This window comes from Herpailurus yagouaroundi, unplaced genomic scaffold, assembly GCF_014898765.1.
Source record: "Herpailurus yagouaroundi ecotype Mexico unplaced genomic scaffold, PumYag 28, whole genome shotgun sequence".
Classification (NCBI taxonomy): domain Eukaryota; kingdom Metazoa; phylum Chordata; class Mammalia; order Carnivora; family Felidae; genus Herpailurus; species Herpailurus yagouaroundi.
This window is the reverse complement of record NW_024412376.1, coordinates 75,672,242-75,698,631: the sequence shown is the minus strand read 5'-3', so window position 1 is coordinate 75,698,631 and position 26,390 is coordinate 75,672,242. Positions and strand designations below refer to the sequence as shown.

At 40.8% G+C, this 26,390-nt stretch overlaps 1 protein-coding gene across 1 annotated transcript in view; it reads left to right on the top strand.

Annotated features, from left to right (window-relative positions):
- The window catches only part of EGF (epidermal growth factor), a 106,205-nt gene that overhangs the window by 11,863 nt on the left and 67,952 nt on the right, over positions 1–26,390 (top strand). The window contains 4 exon segments of the mRNA XM_040476133.1: positions 20,727–20,926; positions 23,901–24,082; positions 24,443–24,670; positions 25,524–25,726. Coding sequence (XP_040332067.1) covers positions 20,727–20,926; positions 23,901–24,082; positions 24,443–24,670; positions 25,524–25,726 — 813 coding nt within the window.

Here is a 26,390-nt window from a genome sequence, read left to right as displayed (position 1 = left end):
TGATTACTTCATTTATGTTTGTTATTAGCTGTTTTATGTATTTGTGGCTATCATGTTGGGTGCATAAATAATTACAATTGTTGTATCTTCTTGTTGGATTGTTCCCTCTATGATTATATAGTGTCCTTTTTTTGTTATGGTCTCTGTTTAAAATATTTTTTTAATGTTTATTTTTGTGAGAGAGAGACAGAGCATGAGCAGGGGAGGGGCAGAGAGAGAGGGGACACAGATTCCAAAGCAGGCTCCAGGCTCTGAGCTTTCAGCACAGAGCCTGACACGGGGCTTGAACTCATGGACCATGAGATCATGACCTGAGCCAAAGTTGGATGCCCAACTGACTGAGCCACCCAGGCATACCTACAGTCTCTGTTTTAAAGCCTATTTTTTTGATACAAGTATTGCTATCCTGTCTTTCTTTTCACTTCCATTTGTTTATGCAGAATATTTTAGAATTCTTCTTCCTCCAACTCTGTTTTATTTTTTATATTTTTTATTTTAGATAGAGTGCTAGTGGGGGAGAAAGGCAGGGGGAGAGAGAGAATCTTAAGCAAACTGCCTGCTTATCATGAAGCCTGATGCAGGGCTCGATCCCATGACGCTGTGATCATCACCTGAGCTGAAATCAAGAGTTGGACACTCAACCAGCTGAGGCACCCAGCTGCCCCTTCAAGTCTGTTTTCTGATCATATCCTGGGCCTCCCTTTTTAAATAATAGAAAAAAATAAATTACTAAATAGCATAATGAAGTGTTTTAATAAACAAAATAACTGTTTCTCAGAAAAGACATTCTGACCACAAGTTTTGAACCATTTTTTCTTCCTCTTTTCTTTCCACAGTAGGAGAATGTTAATTTTGAGACAGAAGTGAAGATTCTTAGAGGTAGGTCCCAGGTGGGAATACTACCTGGTCCCGAGACATTTTCCTGGACTCTCAGACTCTTTCAGGGTTCTGGAATTCCAGGGTTGAAGAGTGTCATTTCTTTGGCCAAGTCAGAAGTGAGGCAGGGTACTGACTTCAAAAGAGACCTTCATGGGTCTGGCCTTGACCAGTGATTGGAAGCTCCTCTAGGGGTTGTTCTTCTTTCCTGTTATTTCCAGTTTTTGAAGAGGGTCTTATTAAGAATTAGAGATTGATCTTACTTGTGCTGAGGAAAATGAGAAAAAGGCCAACCCTGTTTCAGATGAAGTAATGTAATAAGTGGCAGGTAGGAGAGACTTCCAGAGCACTGTGCTCCTACAGTGGTGTGACCAGAGGTAGAGAAGCTCAGATGAGAGGCACTGGTGGTCAAGGTTAAGGGAGGCAGAATATTTCCCAGTTAGTGGTTTAGTATAGTAGTCCCCACTTATCCACGGATTTGCTTTCTGTGGTTTCAGTCTTGTGCAGTCATCTGGAAGCAGATGATTCTCCTGACATAAGGTCAGAAGGTCAATAGTAGCCTAAACTATATCACAATGCTTATCATTCATCTCACTTCATCTTATCACATAGGCATTTTATCATGTCACATCATAAGAAGGGTAAGTATGGTACAATAAGATATTTTGAGAGACAATATTCTATATAACTTTTATTGCTGTATATTGTTATAATTGCTCTATTTTATTATTAATTATTTTTTAAGTTTATTTATTTTGAGAGAGAGAGAGAGAGTGAGTAGGGGAGGGGTGGTGAGAGAGGGAAAGAGAGAATCCCAAGCAGGCTTTTTGCCACCAGCATAGAGCCCAATGTGGGGCTTGAACACATGAGCATGAGATTATGACCTGAGCTGAAACCAAGAATCAAATGTTTAATCGACTGAGCCACCCAGGCACCCCTATTAATTATTGTTTTTAATCTCTTAATGTGCCTAATTTATAAAGTAAACTTTATCATAATTTTTATTATAAGGAAAAACATAGTTTATTTAGGGTTGAGTACTATCTGATGTTTCAGGCATCCACTGGGGGTCATGGATGTATTTCTCGTAGATAAGGGGGAACTACTGTAGTAGGAGAATCAAATAGTTTGGATTGTGAATCAATTAGTATATATCATCTCTTATTTTTATCATTTATTTGTAGATTTTGTTGTACTAATTTATTTAGATTAATTTATGCTGTTACAAAATCAAATACTGGACCTCAGATAAAAGGTAACACGTATTTCTTACCTAAAAAGTAAACCCTCCCAAGTCTGTGCAATATTCTTTTTTTTTTTTTTTAACGTTTATTTATTTTTGGGACAGATAGAGACAGAGCATGAACGGGGGAGGGGCAGAGAGAGAGGGAGACACAGAATCGGAAACAGGCTCCAGGCTCTGAGCCATCAGCCCAGAGCCCGACGCAGGGCTCGAACTCACGGACCGCGAGATCGTGACCTGGCTGAAGTCGGACGCTCAACCGACTGCGCCACCCAGGCGCCCCACAATATAATTAAACAAAAAGTTAAGTCACTTTGATTATAGTAGAGGATACTAGCAACTTTCCAATACATATAAATTACTCAAACTAAGATATTTTAGCAATTATTTTAATAAGACAGTTTTATAAACTTGTTATGAACAAACAAAAAACATTAGCTAACCTCAACAACTGGAAACTATTACATTGGAGAGCTTTTTCAGAATGTCCAGATCAATTTTAAAGAACATACTTTCTGTCAAGGAATTTCTAAACATTATTCAAGAAATTTTCAAATTCATGGGGCGCCTGGGTGGCGCAGTCGGTTAGGCGTCCGACTTCAGCCAGGTCATGATCTCGCGGTCCGGGAGTTCGAGCCCCGCGTCGGGCTCTGGGCTGATGGCTCAGAGCCTGGAGCCTGTTTCTGATTCTGTGTCTCCCTCGCTCTCTGCCCCTCCCCCATTCATGCTCTGTCTCTCTCTGTCCCAAAAAAATAAATAAACGTTGAAAAAAAAAAAATTAGAAGATGGCGGCGTAGGAGGACGCTGGGCTCACCGCGCGTCCTGCTGATCACTTAGATTCCACCGACACCTGCCTAAATAACCCAGAAAACCACCAGAGGATTAGCAGAATGGAGTCGCCGGAGCCAAGCGCAGACGAGAGGCCCACGGAAGAGGGTAGGAAGGGCGGTGAGGCGGTGCGCGCTCCACGGACTGGCGGGAGGGAGCCGGGGCGGAGGGGCGGCTCGCCGGCCAAGCAGGGCCCCCAAGTCTGGCTTGCAAAAAGCGGAGGGGCCTGACAGACTGTGTTCCGACAGCAAGCTCGACTTAGCGGCTGGGAGGTCATAAGTTAACAGCTCTGCTCAGAAAGCGGGAAGGCTGGAGGACAAAGGGAAGGAAAGCTGCTGAGCCCCCGGACGACAGAGCTCAGTTTGGTGGGGAACAAAGGCGCTCGCCAGCGCCATCTTCCCCGCCCATCCCCCAGCCAAAATCCCAAAGAGAACCAGTTCCTGCCAGGGAACTTGCTCGCTCCGCGCAAACACCCAACTCTGCGCTTCTGTGGAGCCAAACCTCCGGCAGCGGATCTGACTCCCTCCCGCTGCCACAGGGCCCCTCCTGAAGTGGATCACCTAAGGAGAAGCAAGCTAAGCCTGCCCCTCCTGCCCCTGTGCACCTTGCCTACCCACCCCAGCTAAGACGCCAGATCCCCAGCATCACAAGCCTGGCAGTGTGCAAGTAGCCCAGACAGGCCACCTCACCCCACAGTGAATCCCGCCCCTAGGAGAGGGGAAGAGAAGGCACGCACCAGTCTGACTGTGGCCCCAGCGGTGGGCTGGGGGCAGACATCAGGTCTGACTGCGGCTCCGCCCACCAACTCCAGTTATACACCACAGCACAGGGGAAGTGCCCTGCAGGTCCTCACCACGCCAGGGACTATCCAAAATGACCAAGCGGAAGAATTCCCCTCAGAAGAATCTCCAGGAAATAACAACAGCTAATGAGCTGATCAAAAAGGATTTAAATAATATAACAGAAAGTGAATTTAGAATAATAGTCATAAAATTAATCGCTGGGCTTGAAAAGAGTATAGCTGACAGCAGATTATCTCTTGCTACAGAGATCAAGGGACTAAGGAACAGTCACGAGGAGCTGAAAAACGCTTTAAACGAAATGCATAACAAAATGGAAACCACCACGGCTCGGATTGAAGAGGCAGAGGAGAGAATAGGTGAACTAGAAGATAAAGTTATGGAAAAAGAGGAAGCTGAGAAAAAGAGAGATAAAAAAATCCAGGAGTATGAGGGGAAAATTAGAGAACTAAGTGATACACTAAAAAGAAATAATATACGCATAATTGGTATCCCAGAGGAGGAAGAGAGAGGGAAAGGTGCTGAAGGGGTACTTGGAGAAATAATAGCTGAGAACTTCCCTGAAGTGGGGAAGGAAAAAGGCATTGAAATCCAAGAGGCACAGAGAACTCCCTTCAGACGTAACTTGAATCGATCTTCTGCACGACATATCATAGTGAAACTGGCAAAATACAAGGATAAAGAGAAAATTCTGAAAGCAGCAAGGGGTAAACGTGCCCTCACATATAAAGGGAGACCTATAAGACTCGTGACTGATCTCTCTTTTGAAACTTGGCAGGCCAGAAAGAGTTGGCACGAGATTTTCAGTTTGCTAGACAGAAAAAATATGCAGCCGAGAATCCTTTATCCAGCAAGCCTGTCATTTAGAATAGAAGGAGAGATAAAGGTCTTCCCAAACAAACAAAAACTGAAGGAATTTGTCACCACTAAACCAGCCCTACAAGAGATCCTAAGGGGGACCCTGTGAGACAAAGTACCAGAGACGTCACTACAAGCATAAAACATACAGACATCACAATGACTCTAAACCCATATCTTTCTATAATAACACTGAATGTAAATGGATTAAATGCGCCAACCAAAAGACATAGGGTATCAGAATGGATAAAAAAACAAGACCCATCTATTTGCTGTCTACAAGAGACTCATTTTAGACCTGAGGACACCTTTAGATTGAGAGTGAGGGGATGGAGAACTATTTATCATGCTACTGGAAGCCAAAAGAAAGCTGGAGTAGCCATACTTCTATCAGACAAACTAGACTTTAAATTAAAGGCTGTAACAAGAGATGAAGAAGGACATTATATAATAGTGACAGGGTCTATCCATCAGGAAGAGCTAACAATTATAAATGTCTATGCGCCAAATACCGGAGCGCCCAAATATATAAAACAGTTACTCATAAACACAAGCAACCTTATTGATAAGAATGTGGTAATTGCAGGGGACCTTAACACCCCACTTACAGAAATGGATAGATCATCTAGACACACGGTCAATAAAGAAACAAGGGCCGTGAATGAGACATTGGATCAGATGGACTTGACAGATATATTTAGAACTCTGCATCCCAAAGCAACAGAATATACTTTCTTCTCGAGTGCACATGGAACATTCTCCAAGATAGATCATATACTGGGTCACAAAACAGCCCTTCATAAGTTTACAAGAATTGAAATCATACCATGCATACTTTCAGACCACAATGCTATGAAGCTTGAAATCAACCACAGAAAAAAGTCTGGAAAACCTCCAAAAGCATGGAGGTTAAAGAACACCCTACTAACGAATGAGTGGGTCAACCAGGCAATTCGAGAAGAAATTAAAAAATATATGGAAACAAACGAAAATGAAAATACAACAATCCAAACGCTTTGGGACGCAGCGAAGGCAGTCCTGAGAGGAAAATACATTGCAATCCAGGCCTATCTCCAGAAACAAGAAAAATCCCAAATACAAAATCTAACAGCACACCTAAAGGAACTAGAAGCAGAACAGCAAAGGCAGCCTAAACCCAGCAGAAGAAGAGAAATAATAAAGATCAGAGCAGAATAAACAATATAGAATCTAAAAAAACTGTAGAGCAGATCAACGAAACCAAGAGTTGGTTTTTTGAAAAAATAAACAAAATTGACAAACCTCTAGCCAGGCTTCTCAAAAAGAAACGGGAGATGACCCAAATAGATAAAATCATGAATGAAAATGGAATTATTACAACCAATCCCTCAGAGATACAAACAATTATCAGGGAATACTATGAAAAATTATATGCCAACAAATTGGACAACCTGGAAGAAATGGACAAATTCCTGAACACCCACACTCTTCCAAAACTCAATCAGGAGGAAATAGAAAGCTTGAACAGACCCATCACCAGCGAAGAAATTGAATCGGTTATCAAAAATCTCCCAACAAATAAGAGTCCAGGACCAGATGGCTTCCCAGGGGAGTTCTACCAGACGTTTCAAGCAGAGATAATACCTATCCTTCTCAAGCTATTCCAAGAAATAGAAAGGGAAGGAAAACTTCCAGACTCGTTCTATGAAGCCAGTATTACTTTGATTCCTAAACCAGAAAGAGACCCAGTAAAAAAGAGAACTACAGGCCAATATCCCTGATGAATATGGATGCCAAAATTCTCAATAAGATACTAGCAAATCGAATTCAACGGCATATAAAAAGAATTGTTCACCATGATCAAGTGGGATTCATTCCTGGGATGCTGGGCTGGTTCAACATTCGCAAATCAATCAACGTGATACATCACATTAACAAAAAAAAAGAGAAAAACCATATGATCCTGTCAATCGATGCAGAAAAGGCCTTTGACAAAATCCAGCACCCTTTCTTAATAAAAACCCTTGAGAAAGTTGGGATAGAAGGAACATACTTAAACATGATAAAAGCCATTTATGAAAAGCCCACAGCTAACATCATCCTCAACGGGGAAAAACTGAGAGCTTTTTCCCTGAGATCAGGAACACGACAGGGATGCCCACTCTCACCGCTGTTGTTTAATATAGTGCTGGAAGTTCTAGCATCAGCAATCAGACAACAAAAGGAAATCAAAGGCATCAAAATTGGCAAAGATGAAGTCAAGCTTTCGCTTTTTGCAGATGACATGATATTATACATGGAAAATCCGACAGACTCCACCAAAAGTCTGCTAGAACTGATACATGAATTCAGCAAAGTTGCAGGATACAAAATCAATGTACAGAAATCAGTTGCATTCTTATACACTAACAATGAAGCAACAGAAAGACAAATAAGGAAACTGATCCCATTCACAATTGCACCAAGAAGCATAAAATACCTAGGAAGAAATCTAACCAAAGATGTAAAGGATCTGTATGCTGAAAACTATAGAAAGCTTATGAAGGTAATTGAAGAAGATTTAAAGAAATGGAAAGACATTCCCTGCTCATGGATTGGAAGAATAAATATTGTCAAAATGTCAATACTACCCAAAGCTATCTACACATTCAATGCAATCCCAATCAAAATTGCACCAGCATTCTTCTCGAAACTAGAACAAGCAATCCTAAAATTCATATGGAACCACAAAAGGCCCCGAATAGCCAAAGGAATTTTGAAGAAGAAGACCAAAGCAGGAGGCATCACAATCCCAGACTTTAGCCTCTACTACAAAGCTGTCATCATCAAGACAGCATGGTATTGGCACAAAAACAGACACATAGACCAATGGAATAGAATAGAAACCCCAGAACTAGACCCACAAACGTATGGCCAACTCATCTTTGACAAAGCAGGAAAGAACATCCAATGGAAAAAAGACAGTCTCTTTAACAAATGGTGCTGGGAGAACTGGACAGCAACATGCAGAAGGTTGAAACTAGACCACTTTCTCACACCATTCACAAAAATAAACTCCAAATGGATAAAGGACCTGAATGTGAGACAGGAAACCATCAAAACCCTAGAGGAGAAAGCAGGAAAAGACCTCTCTGACCTCAGCCGTAGCAATCTCTTACTCGACACATCCCCAAAGGCAAGGGAGTTAAAAGCAAAAATGAATTACTGGGACCTTATGAAGATAAAAAGCTTCTGCACAGGAAAGGAAACAACCAACAAAACTAAAAGGCAACCAACGGAATGGGAAAAGATATTTGCAAATGACATATCGGACAAAGGGCTAGTATCCAAAATCTATAAAGAGCTCACCAAACTCCACACCCGAAAAGCAAATAACCCAGTGAAGAAATGGGCAGAAAACATGAATAGACACTTCTCTAAAGAAGACATCCGGATGGCCAACAGGCACATGAAAAGATGTTCAGCGTCGCTCCTTATCAGGGAAATACAAATCAAAACCACACTCAGGTATCACCTCACGCCAGTCAGAGTGGCCAAAATGAACAAATCAGGAGACTATAGATGCTGGAGAGGATGTGGAGAAACGGGAACCCTCTTGCACTGTTGGTGGGAATGCAAATTGGTGCAGCCGCTCTGGAAAGCAGTGTGGAGGTTCCTCAGAAAATTAAAAATAGACCTACCCTATGACCCAGCAATAGCACTGCTAGGAATTTATCCAAGGGACACAGGAGTACTGATGCATAGGGGCACTTGTACCCCAATGTTCATAGCAGCACTCTCAACAATAGCCAAATTATGGAAAGAGCCTAAATGTCCATCAACTGATGAATGGATAAAGAAATTGTGGTTTATATACACTATGGAATACTACGTGGCAATGAGAAAAAATGAAATATGGCCTTTTGTAGCAACGTGGATGGAACTGGAGAGTGTGATGCTAAGTGAAATAAGCCATACAGAGAAAGACAGATACCATATGGTTTCACTCTTATGTGGATCCTGAGAAACTTAACAGGAACCCATGGGGGAGGGGAAGGAAAAAAAAAATAAGAGGTTAGAGTGGGAGAGAGCCAAAGCATAAGAGACTGTTGAGAACTGAGAACGAACTAAGGGTTGATGGGGGGTGGGAGGGAGGAGAGGGTGGGTGATGGGTATTGAGGAGGGCACCTTTTGGGATGAGCACTGGGTGTTGTATGGAAACCAATTTGACAATAAATTTCATATATAAATAAAAAAAAAAGAAATTTTCAAATTTCATGAAGCAGTTCAGTGTTTAGTTCAGTTTTAATTTTTACTCCAAATCTGAGAAATCCTAGAGTTAGGGAACAAAATGTTCCATTATAAATGTTACGTTAATCAATGTTTTGTTATAGTCTCTAATGTTAGAATTAGAATTACCTTTGAGAAATCAGCAGGAACAACAACAACAGCACAACAAAAACCTGAAGCATTGGAACATAATTTCCTCCAGTGTCTATTTACTTCTTGCCCAAAGGTCAATACTTTCATCCAAAATGGTAGTACTACTCATTTTGAAGGAGCTATTACTTGCATGTTAGGTGAACCAAGCATGCAGGTTCATTTTGTAGAAATTCTTTATTAATAATAGTGTTTATAAATACTGGTATTGCATGCCACCATTTCAGTCCTTCTTACACTGCTGGTGGGAATGCAAACTGGTGCAGCCACTCTGGAAAACAGTATGGAGGTTCCACAAATAGTTAAAAATAGAACTACCTTATGACCCAGCAATTTCAGTACTAGGTCTTTACCTATAGGGTATAAAAATCCTGATTAAAAGGGGTACCTGCACCCCAGTGTTTACAGCAGCATTATCAACAACTATAGCCAAATTATGGAAAGAGCACAAATGTCCACTGACTGATGAATAAAGAAGATGTGACATAAAAGTTGAATGGAACATCAGCCATCAAGAATGAAATCTTTTGCAACGAGGTGGATGGAACTAGAGTGTATTATGCTAAGTGAAATAAGTCAGTCAGAGACTGACAAATACTGTATGATTTCACTCATGTGAAATTTGAGAAACAAAACAGATGAAGATAGGGAAGGGAAGGAAAACTAAAATAAGATAAAAACAGGGAGGCAAACCATAAGTGACTGTTAAATATAGAGAACAAAATGAGGGTTGCTGGAGGGGAAGTGGGTGGGGGATGGGCTAGATGGGTGATGGGCATTAAGGAAGACACTTGTTGGGATGAGCCCTGGGTGTTATATGTAAGCAATGAATCACTAAATTCTCCTGAAAGCAATACTATACTATATGTTAACTAACTTGAATTTAAATAAAATCTTGGAAGAAAAAAATAAGGAACATAAACTACCATTAAGAGAGGAAGAAAGTTGACAGTTCCTGAATTTTGTAAAACTGTGAAATTCCAATATTCCAAAATTTCAAGTATATGTTCTTTGGAAAAGAACCTGATATATTTTTTGAAATGAAACATATGGTTTAAAAAAAAAAGAATTCCTGTCCCCCTAAAAGGTTCTTCTAGCTGGACTAAGAATCAAGTTGACATGAGACAGATTAATAGGAGAAAATAGAATTTAGTAAGTATATGTATGGGGAATCCACATCGCCATGAAAGATAGGCAAAATGAAGTATATGTATCATTCTGAACTAAAAACGGGTAGGGGTTTGGGACTTTCAGAAAAGGAATGTTATTCACAGCGTGATAAGAACAGATATTTGGTAATTAGATGATTGCCCTGCCATGCAGATGGATCATTCAGGTAAAATTTCTTTCTGTTAATAACTCTTATTCTGGGAAGGGCCCCCAATTTAGATTCTTCTATGTAGTTAAGGAAGGGGCAAAATTTCCTCTTAAGCCCATAGGGTCTCAAGTGCCTTCAGCTCAAAATAATCCACATGCCAAAGTGGCACATTCTTGGGGGGCCCTGTCCTGAACATCTTCAATTCAAATGTTTCCTTTTGGTGTAGGCAGGCTGGGTCCAAGGACCCAGAGGCGTTCCTACAGGACCGGCCAAGAGAGTCTACATGCAGGATAGAAATCAAACATGAGCTGGGACGGCATGAGAGCAGAGTTTATTGAAGATATAGAAAGAGTGCAAATACAGACAGAGCATCCAAGAGACTCAGAAAGGAAAAAGATAGTCTCTCATCTTTGCTTGGATCTGGGGTTTTTACTGAGGATTGTGGTCTGGTGTACATATCCTCCCAGGCATCCAGGATCTAGTCAGAACAAGGAAAAGGGTCCATAAGTCCTCCATAAGTCTCTTATTCCTTGGAGCCAGGGGATCTTGGCGTCAAGATGTCTAGTGCTGGTGGTCTGGAATATGCACAGGATGGCTTCACTCGGTCATTCTCGCCCAGTCCTTCCTTAGATGTTATCTAATGTGCTGGTAGACTCTAAAGAAACCATTAACTCCTTGTTCCTTACAAGGAGGACATACATTATTTGTACTATGAGGCATATGTAAAGTGGGGGTGCAGTGGGGCTCGGTCCCACAAACTGTGACATCATGACCTGAGCCAAAATCAAGAGTCAGACGCTTAACCAACTGAGCGTTAAGCAAGAGCTTAACTGAGCGTCCTAGCAAGAATAGAAGCAGGAAAAGGAGCAAAAAGCAGATTTTTATGGAGTCCTTCAGTTTCTCTATGTCACTTTGATGCCGGAATTTAGTTAATGTATGGAAACTTCAGTTGTTTTAGCCAAATATTAGGCAGAAACTTTTGCTCTCATCACCTCTTGACCTTCTTTCTAAGCCAGGAGTTTGAATTGGTGTGTGCGTCTGTTTTCACTTTATGACCTTGGTTTTCTGATTCTCCCAAGCCTGGCTAACCATGCTAATGTCTCTCAGTGTCTGGGTTTCCCAAGTATTTCCCAGGATACTTAGAACGCTGGAATTTGTGTGCATGTGAAGGCATTTGAGAGCCAGCAGACCCCCATGACAATGATTCATGGTATGGGCTGATTTATTTGCAAGCCCCCTCCCAGTGGCAGGATAGAAAAGGCCTCTCAGAGAACAGTAGTACTTTCTTCCTCCATCCAGAGTAGCCTGTCAGGGTGCTACAGACCAGCTTTGTCTTTGTAGGTAGATTTCATTCATAAGGTGATTCTCTTTGTGGGTAGATGGTTGTTAGGATACAGACGGTCCTAACAACATCAAGGCAGCTGCCTTGTTCTTTAGCACATGATGTGGCAGTTGAGAAATAGTGTTTTATTTTATTCATTTCAATACTTTTCTGATTAAAATTTCAAAAGCTTGAAGAAGGGTCTTTCTTCTTCCATAGGTTGCATCCTTTTATAAACAGATCAATTACAGAAGATCAGTCACACTCAGCACCATATAGCTGTTGACAACAATCCTGTGTATTTGGGACCCTTCCCTTATGAGGTTGAAAAACATGCAGAGTTTAGAACCTACCAGGAGTCTTCATATGTTTTCCTCCCTCTGAAGCATACAGTTGTTCTGTTTACTATAGAATGTTCAGCAGAAAGGAATTTAACCTCTCCTTGGTCTGCAGGGAAACTGCAAAGGCTATTGTCATTAATTTACCCAGTATGTGGAAATAGAGATCTTTTAGATTTAAGCAACATTGTTGAGAATTTTAAAAGCTCTGAGTGGATCAAAAAGGTTATTATATTTTGGAAAACAAATTTGAAAAACCAACCGAAACTTATATTTCTTGATTATTCTAATGAATCCTGGCAACAATTTCACGTAAGGAGAAAAAAGAATATGTGAAGAAAAATTTCCATCTAAAATTTCAATGCATTTAAAAAGCACCCAACAATGGGGGTGCCTGGGTGGCTCAGTTGGTTAAGCGTCTGACTCTTGATTTTGGCTCAGGTCAGGATGTCACAGTTTGTGGGATCAAGCCCCACGTTGGGCTCTGAGCTGGCAATGCGGAACCTGCTAGGGATTCTCTCTCTCCCTCTCTGCCCCTCTCCTGTGTGCTCTTCCTCCCCCCCACACACAATTAAAAAAAGAAAGGATGATAGGTGAATTTCTTTAAATATTGATAGATTATCTTCTGGAACAGAAACCTAAAAAAAAGCACACTGTGCATGGATATCCCTCTGTCACATAAGCTATGTTGATGCATAGGAAATGACTAGGTTTTATTACTTCCAACAGACAGGATGAAATGCCATTTTTTAAACAAAGGACACATTTTAAACAGTGAATTGTGGTTGGTGCATTACACACGTGGATTGATCTTGTCACAGGAAAAAGTGGAGCAGTAGATAGGTGGTTCTAGTGTTACCTTGCTGTTGTCTTATTTTGCATGAGAGCGCTCCCTCAGTTTCAGTCGATGGGCTATACCTGGCAGGTTGTGTTAGGCTTCAACTTTTGAAGTTAATAAGGTTCAATTGTGTAGCTGATATGAGCTTCCAGTACTCACCTCATAGGATTTTATGACGACTAAATACATTAGTCAATATAAGGTCCTTAGACTCACACTTGACTTAGTGAGTTTCCAGTAAATACTAGGTGTTACTTTCCACCCAATACCATAAGCTGAGACATTTAGAACACCTTTGCTTTGTGAACACCATTGCTTAATGATGCTTAGAGAAATCTGAAGTTAGTTTCTTGGGATGAGCCAAGTCCTCACAATCATCTTACCCATAATTTTCTGTGATTTGTTATTATCCTTGATGATAAAGTATGACACAAAATTTCCAATTAATTATTTTTTTCCTAATTACTCCATCATATCTGCTTTCAATATTCCAAAGAAATTACATGAAGTATTTTTTCTCTATATTTGTATAGCTATATGTGCAGCTGGGGCTTAGGATTAACTGGTTGGTCAGGGTGGAATTAATAAGAAAAATGAAATTGGACTCAGGAAGCATCTAGAATCCAACACTTTTTAATTTCTTATTGTTTTTGTCTATTTGTCTAGGGATACTCAGAATGTATCTACAGGCAAATGTTTATTTGTTTAGGCTTGTAATTTGAGAAACATTATCTTAAAGTAGTGAAAGAAGATAATTGTGTTAAGGTGTTATCACATGGTTTGATTTGCTGACAGGTGTAAGGTGTTATCTCATGGTTTTGATTTGCATTTCGCTAGTAATTACTGATGTTGAGCATATTTTCATGTGTCTGTTGGCCATATTTATGTCTTGTTTGGAGAAATGTGGACTCAGATTCTCTCCCCATTTTTTTAAATGTTATTTATTTTTGAGGTGGGGGCTGACAGATTGTGAGTGGGAGAGAGGCAGAGAGAGACAGAGACACAGAATCTGAAGCAGGCTCTAGGCTCTGAGCTGTCAGCACAGAGCCTGACATGGCACTCAAACTCACAGACTGTGAGATCATGATCTGAGCCAAAGTTGGACACTCAAACTGAGCCACCCAGGTGCCCCTCTCCTCAATTTTAAACATTTTTTTTAAATTTTTTTCAACGTTTTTTATTTATTTTTGGGACAGAGAGAGACAGAGCATGAACGGGGGAGGGGCAGAGAGAGAGGGAGGCACAGAATCGGAAACAGGCTCCAGGCTCCGAGCCATCAGCCCAGAGCCTGACGCGGGGCTCAAACTCACGGACCGCGAGATCGTGACCTGGCTGAAGTCGGACGCTTAACCGACTGCGCCACCCAGGCGCCCCTCCTCTCCTCAATTTTAAATAGGGTTTTTTGGTTGTGTTTTTGAGTTGTAGGAGTTCTCTCTATATTTTTGCATATTTACACCTTATCAGATATATGGTTTGCAAATATCTTCTCCCATTCAGTAGGTTGCCTTATTTGATGATGGTTTTCTTTGCTGTGCAGAAGCTGTTTATTTGGTGTCGTCCCATTTGTTTATTTTTGCTTTTGTTACTCTTGCCTTTGGAGTCAGATTGCAAAGATGGCACTAAGATCAATGTTGGGGAGTTTACCACCTATGTTTTCTTCTAGGACTTTTATGGTTTCAGGTCTTCCATTCAAGTCTTTAATCTATTTTGAGTTAATTTTTGTGTGTGGTATAAATAGTAGTCCGGTTTCATTCTTTTGCATGGTAGCTGTCCAGTTTTCCCAACACCATTTATTGAAGAGATTGTCCTTTCTCCATTGTGTATTCTTGGCTCCTGTGTTAAACAGACCCATTTTCTAACCAGTTCCTGGAACATGGATGCAGAGAATCTGGCCTTAGGGTGAACATGCCTAGAGCAGTGTTTCCCAAAGTGGGTTTCTTGACACAGTTGAACTATGAGACCCTAACTAGTAAGAGTTCTTGGTAAATTCAGTTAGAGATAAGCAGCACAGCATGATGTTTAAAAGCTAGACTATGTGATCAGAAAGACATGGCTTTATTATTTATAAATAATTAATCTGTTACTTATTGACCATGTGACTATGTCACGTTAACTGCTCCCAACTTCAGTCTCTTCTTCTGTACAATGAAAACATTGAGAACCCACCTGCTGGTATTATCCAGCTAAGTGAAACAATACATTCAATGTGCTACCCTAAGAGATAACACCCAAGATGTTGGCTATTGCTATTCTGGTGATACTCACCACCTACCTTCTTGGAGTATCAAAAGTGTAATGGCACATTAAAGGGTGAGAAGTCCTATTGAAAAAAAAAAAAATCTGCAGAACCTTCTTGTCCCAGTTACCATCCTGAGAACCTGGAAGACCTCTTAAGGTTGACGATGAGAATCGGATTGAGGGTTAGGTAGGGGCTATTTTCTGCTTTAGATGACACATGTCTACCACCACTCTGGGACTAGGGTGGCAAACTTCATTCGCATTTTTCAGAAAGCAAAATTGGGCCCCTAGGCTTGTCTTTCAGAATTAAGATTTAAATTCACCTCTCTGGCTCCCCTTTCTGGATGTATTATTTCTGGGTCGCTTGGTTTCTCTCTCACCTGCCTTGAATTTTGACACTAATTGGGGCGCCTGGGTGGCGCAGTCGGTTGAGCGTCTGACTTCAGCCAGGTCACGATCTCGCGGTCCGTGAGTTCGAGCCCCGCATCAGGCTCTGGGCTGATGGCTCAGAGCCTGGAGCCTGTTTCCGATTCTGTGTCTCCCTCTCTCTCTGCCCCTCGCCCGTTCATGCTCTGTCTCTCTCTGTCCCAAAAATAAATAAAAAAACGTTGAATTTTGACACTAATGAATAAGCTGAGAAAAAAGCTATGATTGTCCACCAAAACAGATGGGGATAGTCTTTTAGAATGAAATAAAACTTTCTGTGGTTCATAAAACCCAAGTTGCCCCTCAAGTCAGCCTCTTGAGAGGCAGTAATAAATGACTCTTCTTAGGGGTTTATGGTAGGAGCAGTGAAAGGTGTCAAGCTTTCTTATGTCATCAGGTCCATCACTTTAAATCTACCTTCTTTCTGCATGGTGTTGTTGAATCCTGAAGGCCTGGAGCTTCCTTTTCACTGTCTGTCCTGTGAACCTGCAGTCTGTTTCCAGATTTAGAGCAGGAAGCCTGTGGTGGGGAGAGCAGGGTGCCATATGGGCCTGAGAGAAGCCCAGGATTTTTTGTTAATCTGATTGCCAGGATCATTTATGTGCTAACTAGGTTCTGTGGGTCTTTGCCCACAGGGGGCAGAAGAGCTTGGCTTCCTTTTCCCATTTACCTGTGTGGGACCTCTCCCACCAGCTCAGAGCAGGTGAAAAAGGGACTGTTGTGAAATATTCTGTTTCTACCGCCCACTTCAATCAAAACCTGCTTTTCCTAATTGACCTCTGAACCAGCTCTTGGAGTCACTAATGAACATCTTCAGGATGCTCCAAGCATTCTGGCCTCCTTTGTAATTTCTGCAGATCCCCTGCTAATCCCCAGGCTGAGAAGTCAGAGGCTTCAATTGATTTGCTGTGACCAGTTTGCTGTTTTGGGGTTTGTATTCCTTAGAAGTAATGTTTGATTTTCTGTGCACTTCCCTTTTACTGAATGGCACCCAAAATAAACACCATAGGTTTTGCCACGGGAAACTTTAGCTGTTCCAACATGCACATTCTGCTGACATTCAGATCCACAAATTGTCCCACACACTGATGTTTACAGAGTCTTTGACAGATCTTAAAAACCCTAACTTATTTATCATTTCCTGTGGTAATACAGAATGACTATTTTACCAAGCCCAATTTTCAAAGTCTTTCATTTTTAAAAGAATCATGTTACATTTCATGTCTACAAATACTCACCCAGGCCCTACAGTTACACAAAATGATGCCAACAGTGTGTGTGTGGGGGGGGTGGGGGGTGGGGTGGGGAATGAACAATGTTTTGAGGGAAGTGGAATTAAAACCAGTTACATAAGCAAAATGAAGATTGTAATGTCTTAACATATGGCAATCCAGACCAAGGCAGGAAAGAGGGTGATATTGGGCTGCTAATTGGGCACCAACTAGTGGTGGCCGTTGGGAAACATCATTGGATTTCCTCATCTCAACTAAATCTATGATTTCCAGTTCACCAAGATGTAAGAATCATCTGGAATGTCTCACCCTCAGCCCAGCCCTTATACTAAATTGGAATCTTAAAGGAAGGGGTCTGCAAAAGACACACACACACACACACACACACACACACGCACACGCACACACAACATTCTGATTCTTTTGGACAATTTTAGGAAACACTGATAGGTAATGTTTAGGATCTTTTTAGTTCCAAGAGGATGCTATCTATGATTCACCAGTGAATGGGAAAAATCGGAAGAGTAAATTCATTAATTCATACTTAGTACTGTAATAAATATTTTCTATTTTTTGAAAAGTTACTGAAGTTAATGTTATGGTTTGTGTTTTATGGATCTAAGTATTCTTCAGATTTCTCTTTGATTTATTCATTGTAATATCTGGCCCATCTAGCTCATGGTGTTATATTAAGGATAAATGAGATCAAGATGTAGAAGTTTGTTGTTGTTGTTGTTGTTGTTGTTGTTGTTATTATTATTATTATTGCTATTAGTAAAATAACCACTGTAGGATTGACTCTGCTTTTATGAATTTGATAGATCTGCTGGTGTCTTTGGCTTTGTTCCTTTGGTAAAAGCCAGACAAATTAGCAAATTACAATTGTTTCTTTATTACTTTTTTATTCAAAAATTTTGAGTACCTATTATGTACAAAGTGTTGTGCTATATTCTGTCTCAAATTTTTAAAGTACCTTTTCTTTCTCCTTTTTTTTTAAACCTGGAAACCTCCCATTCAGTAATACTTTTATTTATTTAAAAATTTTTTTTTCAATGTTTATTAATTTTTGAAAGAGACAGAGAGAGCGGCAGGGGGTGGGATACAGAGAGACAGAGGGAGACAGAGAATCTGAAGCAGGCTCCAGGCTCTGAGCTGTCAACACAGAGCCTGACACTGGGCTTGGACTCACGAGCCAGGAGATCATGACCTAAGCTGAAATTGGATGTCCAATCGACTGAGCCACCCAGGTGCCCCTATTTGTTTTTTTTTAAGTCTTATTTATTTATTTTTTTTGTATTCTCAACACCCAGTGTGGGGCTTGCACTCATGACCCTGAGACCAAAAGTCATATGCTCTTCTGACTACCCAGCCAGGTGCCCCCATTTAGTAATACTTTTAAATAAATAAGTTTTGGGCGCCTGGGTGGCGCAGTCGGTTAAGCGTCCGACTTCAGCCAGGTCACGATCTCGCGGTCCGTGAGTTCGAGCCCCGCGTCAGGCTCTGGGCTGATGGCTCGGAGCCTGGAGCCTGTTTCCGATTCTGTGTCTCCCTCTCTCTCTGCCCCTCCCCCGTTCATGCTCTGTCTCTCTCTGTACCCAAAAAAATAAATAAACGTTGAAAAAAAATTAAAAAAAAATAAGTTTTATTGAATGAATAAATGTATCATTCATGTATCAAGTATCAGCACATAAGAAAATTAATAATACGTATTGGGTGCATTTATTCAATTTATAGAGAGTACATGATACACATTTCAAAAAGAGGACTCCTAGCAATAAATCTACAGGCCCACAGACCAGTAGCTATGAGCTTAGGGTGCCTTTTGCTATATGACTTCTTTTCCTCCAGGACACATTGCTGTGGGATAGATGAGTTACACCAACGTTCTCGTCCAGGGGTTCAAACCTGAACAGTGGCACAAACCTATATAGTGAGACCTTGGTTGTGGGAATTGGCAGTGGCAAATTATATTTGTGTAGTGTTCCATAATTAATAAAATACTTTCCCATATAAAATTTCATTTCTTTCCTCAATAATCCTCTGATGTAGCAGTGAGGTCCTGTGCAGGGAAGCTATGGCGCCAGGACTAGAAACAAGGTCTCCTGGCTCTCAGTCCAGTGCCCTCTTCCCATTTCTTCTATGATACTTCTGGTTCCACAGCTAGAGTGGCAATAGGAAATGGACTGTCCTCTGTGTCTGTGCAGGAGTCTTCTGTTGTGGGAAAGATATGGGAAGAGTGATTTGAGCTAATTCTCCTAGACATTCATGCCAGCACCAATTTCAAACTCTCATGATCTTGCACCCCTTCCTTCCTCTTGTATCTATTCTGATGTCCTCTAAGGTGGAGTTAATGTTCTCTGACCTTAGAACATAATTCCTGAGTAAGAGGATGTTAATCCATCATTACGTTTAATCTTCTTTTTTTTAATGTTTTTATTTATTTTTGAGACAGAGACAGACAGAACATGAGCAGGGGAGGGGCAGAGAGAGAGGGAGACACAGAATCTGAAGCAGGCTCCAGGCTCTGAGATGTCAGCACAGAGCCCAACGCGGGGCTCGAACTCATGGACCGTGAGAATATGACCTGAGCTGAAATCAGACGCTTAACCGACTGAGCTACCCAGGTGCCCCTCATTCCGTTTAATCTTTAGAACAATGAACATGTTCACTATGTCACATTAAGGTATTAAAGTCTAATGTGGATGCAATGTGAATAATATGTGAGAATAATGTGAACCTCGTGGAGAAGGAAGAATATGTTAGCATTCATCTCCAATCCCCCACTCATCCCAGAGGTTCCAGAGTTATCTAAAGGCAGGGCTGAAGGAGCCTTCTCACGCTCAGGCAGAAGAGACCAAGGCGACTAATCTGGCTTCAGGAGACGAAGCTATTCTCTGGCATTATCTTGAAGCATCAAAGGCAAGCTCTGTGCAGAGTCAGTCAATATGTGCTGAGGTTTCCAAAGAAAGGTATCAGGTTCCCAAAGCAGGTGTTGGATACTTGGGAGTCTGAGAGGGAAGGTGGCATCACCTGGAACAGGAGATGATAGGGTTAGGGCCCTGGGCAAGGCCCTGCAGCAATCAAAACTCCAGTGCAGTCTACCACCCAAATTTAGCAGATAAAAATATAGGGCAACTAGTTAAATTTGAATTTCAGATAAACGTGAAATAATTTTTTTATTGTAAGTATGTCCCATGCAACATACATGCAATTCAGATTTAACTGGGCATGCTGGGTTTTATGTGGCGATGCAAACAGAGACAAAGCATCTCAGAGCTTTCACAGGCTGGCATTTCAGTTTTTCCTGTTTCCACTTAAGACCTCTTCTTTCCATCATCTTCTATGTCATTACTCCAAAGTTCTTTCTGTTCATTAGGTAAAAAGAGGAGGTGGGCTCCATTTCCAAAATGATAATATTTGTAATATTATTTCCAATTTACATAATTAAAAGTTACCTTCATATAGACCCTATCCACAATAGAAAACAGGTGGTTTCTTTTTTAACATAAAATGGCATTTTGTAGATCAGAGTAGAAAGTGGTTTTCTCTTCAAGTAGTTCTTTTTTTCATAATTGGCAATGTTCATTTCGTACAATCAATTTGTGAAGAAGACGATTTATAAAATTAAGTAGGAATATCTACAGGAACTTGTTCTCTATACAACTGTTTTCATTTAAAATACAAAACCAGGGGCACTTGGGTGGCTCAGTCGGTTAAGCATCTGACTTCAGCTCAGGTCATGATCTCATAGTTTGTGAGTTCAAGCCCTACATCAGGCTCTGTGCTGACAGCTCAGAGCCTGGGGCCTGCTTCAGAGTCTGTGTCTCCCTCTCTCTCTGCCCTGCCCCCCCCCCCCATCACACTCTGTGTCTCTCTCTAAAATAAGTAAACATAAAAATAAATAAAATATAAAAACAGTAATTAAGAATTAAGTCTACTTGTATTAGCTGTCATGGGAAAATACTTTATCTAAATCAGATAAAATCCTGAAAATGTCTTTCTTCCCACACAGGTCCTGAACCCTTCTTAATTTTCTCCCATGGAGGCAGTATCTTTAGGATTGACCTGGATGGAACTAATTATGAGCAGTTGGTGGCTGATGCTGGTGTATCAGTGATCATGGATTTTCATTACTATAAGGAAAGACTCTATTGGGTAGATCTAGAACGGCAACTTTTGCAAAGAGTTTTTCTGAATGGGACAAGGCAAGAGGTAAAGTACATTTCCCGAAGCATTTGAGGGATTTCTGTATAGGCTGACAAACATGATATAGTTAATTTGCAATGTATAGGTGAGTGAAAATTACATTCCAATTCAAATGTTTCTGGCATTTGTGGATGTTTCTTTATTTATTTTAAAGCTCATTCCGGGGCACCTGGGTGGCTCAGTCGGTTAGGCGTCTGGCTTCGGCTCAGGTCATGATCTCGCGGTCTGTGAGTTCAAGTCCTGTGTCGGGCTCTGTGCTGACAGCTCAGAGCCTGGAGCCTGTTTCAGATTCTGTGTATCCCTCTCTCTCTCTGACCCTCCCCCGTTCATGCTCTGTCTCTCCCTGTCTCAAAAATAAATAAACGTTAAAAAATTTTTTTAAAAAAACCTCATTTATTTATTTTGAAGGAGAGAGAGAGAGAGGGGAAGAGAGAGGGAGGAGAGAGAGAATGCCAAGCAGGCCCCATGCTGTTGGTGCACAGCCTGAGGCAAGGCTTCATCTCATGAACCATGAGATCATGAACTGAGCTAAAGCAAGAGTGGGACGCTTAACTGACTGAGCCATCCAGGCACCTCAGAGATATTTATTTAATCTGTATCTGTGGTGTGTTACTAAATAAGTCCATAAACATGGCACTGATATTCAGAAGCCCCCCAAAGGAATAGGATGTGAATGTAATTTTGAAAATACGTAAGTTCATTAAGTACAGATTATTTACATGATTGCTTCCAGTGGTTCTCAGCTGAGGGCAATTTTGCCACTCGGGATATTTGGCAGTGTCTGGAAACATTTTTGGTGTTCACATCTGGATTGGGAAAGCGGGAGAATGAGGTAGTAGCATCTAGTGGGTAGAGGCCAGGGATGCTACAAAACATGCTATAATATACAGGATGGCCCCCACAACAAGGCATTATCTGGCCCCAAATGTCAGTTGTGCTGGAGTTGTGAACTTGTTTTGTCTAAATGTCTGTCATGGGTTTTAGTACCTGATATTTAGGAGGAAAACCTTTTTTGATTCTTAAGGTGTTTGCACTGTGGGAAAAAAACAAGAAAGCAGGTGTCAGATATGGAGTATTTTGCTTCAAGTACATACAAAAGATCTTTAGTCTTTTTCCCTAACTGATGGAGCCCTTAAATGAGTCGCAGGAGGAATGTTCTCTCAATTCCTGAGAGGTGGATTATAGAGACGTGTGACTGGAGAAACCGTAAGCATTTATTCCCAGCACAAAGTGCTCATTGTTTTGTTTGTTTTTCTTTAAACCAAACCTTTCTCCCTCCAGTTATTCTTAAAAGCTTCAATTAAGTGCTAATCTCTTTTATCACGTCTCTGATACTTACTAATGTCACCTTTAGCAAGGCTGACTACTCAATATTCTCCAACTATCCATAGAAGAACAGTTTCAAAATCCTGAGTCTCAGAATCTGGAGGGTTTCCTGTCACAGACTAGGAAAAAAAATTAAACAGTTGTGACTTTGTGTCAAGTCATTAGGAGAGGATTGACCTGATGCCTAAAATCCACCATTGTTTTCCCTTCTTTGGATTAAAACATTATTTAAAAAGGACACCTGTTAAAATACAATTTACCTGGGTAAGCTAATATATTAAGATACTAGCAACTGGTTAAGTGGATTGGCTAGATTACTTTGTGTGAGGTATAGGAACAGTACAAACTCGTGAGATTTTTGATCTCTGCCCATTCCAAGTTCAGTCAAGTCATGTCAGTGGCTGGAAATCAGCGATGGTGGCAATATTTACAAGCCAAGGAAACCTGCAACCTCACATACCAGGGCTTCTCCCCACCCCCCTCCCTCCACCCCCTAGGAAGACTAACTGGTTTACCTGCATGCCCTGGAATTAGGAGATAACAGACATTTTTGTTTGGTCATTTTTACCATGAGAGAGCAGGAGGCTCTCCTACCCAAGGGTATAAAGAGAAGCCCTCACTTTGGGCCATAGGGTCATAGTATGAGGGCACTGAGGACCTATAGAAAGGGAGGGGCCTGATGGAAGAAGAGGGGCCATGAAAGTGGGACTCTAATGAGAAATTCATTTTATTAAAAAATTTTTTTAATGGTTATTTTTGAGAGAGAGACAGAGAGAGAGAGACAGAGAGACAGAGTGTGAGCGGGGGAGGGGCACAGAGAGAGGGAGACAGAATCAGAAACAGGCTCCAGGCTCTGAGCTGTCAGCACAGAGCCTACCTCAGGGCTTGAACTCACAAACCGTGAGATCATGACCTGAGTGAGATCATGACCTGAGCCGAAGTCAGACGCCCAACCGACTGAGCCACCCAGACGCCCCAAGAAATTCATTTATTTTAAAGTTCTGTGCACAAATGTCAAGCACATCTTTAGAATCTCACAGAGCTTAGAATTGGGTTCAGGTGAGGATATGGAAAATTCCATTAGCAAATGGATAAAGTGTCTTTAAAATATCTTGGAGGGGCGCCTGGGTGGCGCAGTCGGTTAAGCGTCCGACTTCAGCTAGGTCACGATCTCGCGGTCCGTGAGTTCGAGCCCCGCATCGGGCTCTGGGCTGATGGCTCAGAGCCTGGAGCCTGTTTCCGATTCTGTGTCTCCCTCTCTTTCTGCTCCTCCCCCGTTCATGCTCTGTCTCTCTCTGTCCCAAAAATAATAAACGTTGAAAAAAAAATTAAAAAAAAAATAAAATATCTTGGAAATTCCACTGTTATTATGGTTGAAATTATTAGTACATTATGGTTGATTGCCTAATTTCAATAAGCATAGGATAGTTTTCCACTTTAAAACTAATGTATAAACCCTATGCCCAGAAATATTCATGTGGTAGGGTTAACATTGCTCTGTCAAAACAATGGCACCCTAACTGTGCCATATGTTAAGATCTTGTGAGTGCACAAAAATGACAGGTACCTAAAAGAATAGATTTTTATACATAAAGATGAAAACAATGGTTATGTGAATGAGAAAATATTAATATTTTGAAATTTGATTTTACAGACAGTATGCAATATAGAGAAAAATGTTTCAGGAATGGCAGTAAATTGGATAAATGAAGAACTTATTTGGTCAAATCAACAGGAAGGAATCATTACAGTAACAGACATGAAAGGAAACAATTCCCGTGTTCTCTTAAGCGCCTTAAAATATCCTGCAAATGTAGCAATTGATCCAGTAGAAAGGTAACTGCTGTTTTCAGACACTGAAATGTATTTCAAAACTCTGATGGTAGTTCCTGGAATCATAGTATTTTGAACTCAAAAGGACCTTCTCATTGAGAAAGTGGCCTGAATTTGAACCAAGGCAGGCTCCCTGTACAAATAGTGCTTTTGAGTACCGTGATTTGCTGCTGTGCAAGCACAATTGCTTTTTTAACTTGAAATCACATGGAATTTCCACAGCAGGGCAGTAAATGTTTGTTGAATTGTAATTTCATTCAAAATAGTCACACTCATCCTGGGGGCATCTGAAACACTGAAAGAGTTGGCCATTTAAATGACTTTACATTCAGTTATGTGTCTATGTAATGTGCTTGCTCTCAGGTTTATATTTTGGTCTTCAGAGGTGGCTGGCAGCCTCCACAGAGCAGATCTCAATGGTGTGGAAGTGAAGATTCTGTTAGAGACGTCAGAAAGAATAACCGCTGTGTCACTGGATGTGCTTGATAAACGGCTTTTTTGGATTCAGAACAATAGAGACGGAAGCAATTCTTATATTTGTTCCTGTAATTATGATGGAGGTTCTGTACATTTTAACAAACACCTTACGCAGTAAGTTGTGCTTTTGGCGTAAAAAACAATTGCTGTTTGAAGTTTGTCCAGTGGTTTAGCACAGACTGGGGCGTCCAAAAGACTTGAGAACCAGTCCTAGATTTACCATTTATAGGACAAGTGACTTGTCCTATAATATAAGAAAATGATATCCTATATTAGGATAATGTCCTATAATATAATAATGTCCTATAATATAATAAAAGATTAACCACTTATAGGAAGGTTGCATGACTTCTCAGTTTCCTTTAACATGAGGATAATAGCAGTAGCTATTTTTTGGGATTATTGTGAAATTTAGTAAAATTAATTAAGTAAAGAAATGCAAATAAAAATAATTAACAGAGTTTTGGCATCTGGTAAGTTCTCACATGTTGGTTACAGTTTTGTTTTGTTTTTTGTTTTTGTTTTTTGAATTACTATGTCATGTATTTGTGAAGCACCTATGTTTCATTTGATTTACTGTCTTGCCTGTAACTGACTCTCCTGCTTGTGTTAAGAGGCAGAAATTAGTCAAGTGTGAAATGGATACAACCAGAATGCACTCTTACACAATTCCTATTTTCTTCTTTGTTTTATTTTCATCACACTTAAGTGCTGATTAGCAAAAGAATGAGACAATGAAGTTTAAGCTAGAAATCATATCCCATTAATTCAGATTATGACTACATAAATAAAATTTTAAATTTAACATCTGCTTCTAAACCTAAAGGAGAAACAATTGGAAAGGTAGGTAATTAAAATTTAGTCAATACACTGAAATGAAGTGAAATGTTAATAAGCCCAGGAAGAAGTGTTCTGCTATTATTTATGGGTTTTTTTTTTTTTCTGTTTTTTGTTTTTTTTTTTTAAGGCACAGTTTGTTTGCAATGTCCCTATTTGGTGATCGTATCTTCTATTCAACATGGAAAAAGAAGACAATTTGGATAGCTAACAAACACACTGGGAAGGATATGGTTAGAATCAACCTCAATCCATCATTTGTACCACCTGGTGGAATCAAAGTAGTGCATCCACTTTTACAGCCCAAGGCAGAGAGTGATGCTTGGGCACCTGGTGAGTTATCTTTGACCTTGAACAGGGTCTGGCACTTAGTCCCCACCTGTCCACCTGCTCAAGCCAGACACTTAGGGGCCATCCTTGATTCCTCCCACTGCCTCACCCCCAATTTCCAATCTACCACCAAACCCTTTCCATTCTACCTCCTAAATACATCTCAAATATCCATTTCTCTTCTCTACTGCCACCACCATCGTCCAAACAACCAGCATTTCTTGCCTGTTCTGTTGTAGTAGCCAATCAACTAATCTTTCTGTTCTTGCCTCTTGACCTTAAATAGCTAATCTGATCCATTAACTCTCTTGCCTAAAACCCTTCAAAAGCTTTCCTGTGCCTTTAGACTGAAATGTAACATTTTACCAGGTTGATCAATATTTGATGAAACTTATCTAACATTCTGTTCTTCACTGGATTCTGACTCAAGTCTTTCCATTGTTGTTATGACATGCCATCCCCTTCACGTCTTTAGGCTTTTGGAGTCACTCCTTTCTCTTCCTAGACTTCCCTTCAATTCTGAGCTTCAGTATGTCCTCAGATAGGCAGTCTCTGGTCATCCAGTCAAGAGGAGGCAAGGGCCCTACCCCTTACTACCTATTTTTTTTTCTCAGTACACCCTTCACTGAAGTCACCCTAAGGTGTAGTTACATATTACTTTGCTTTC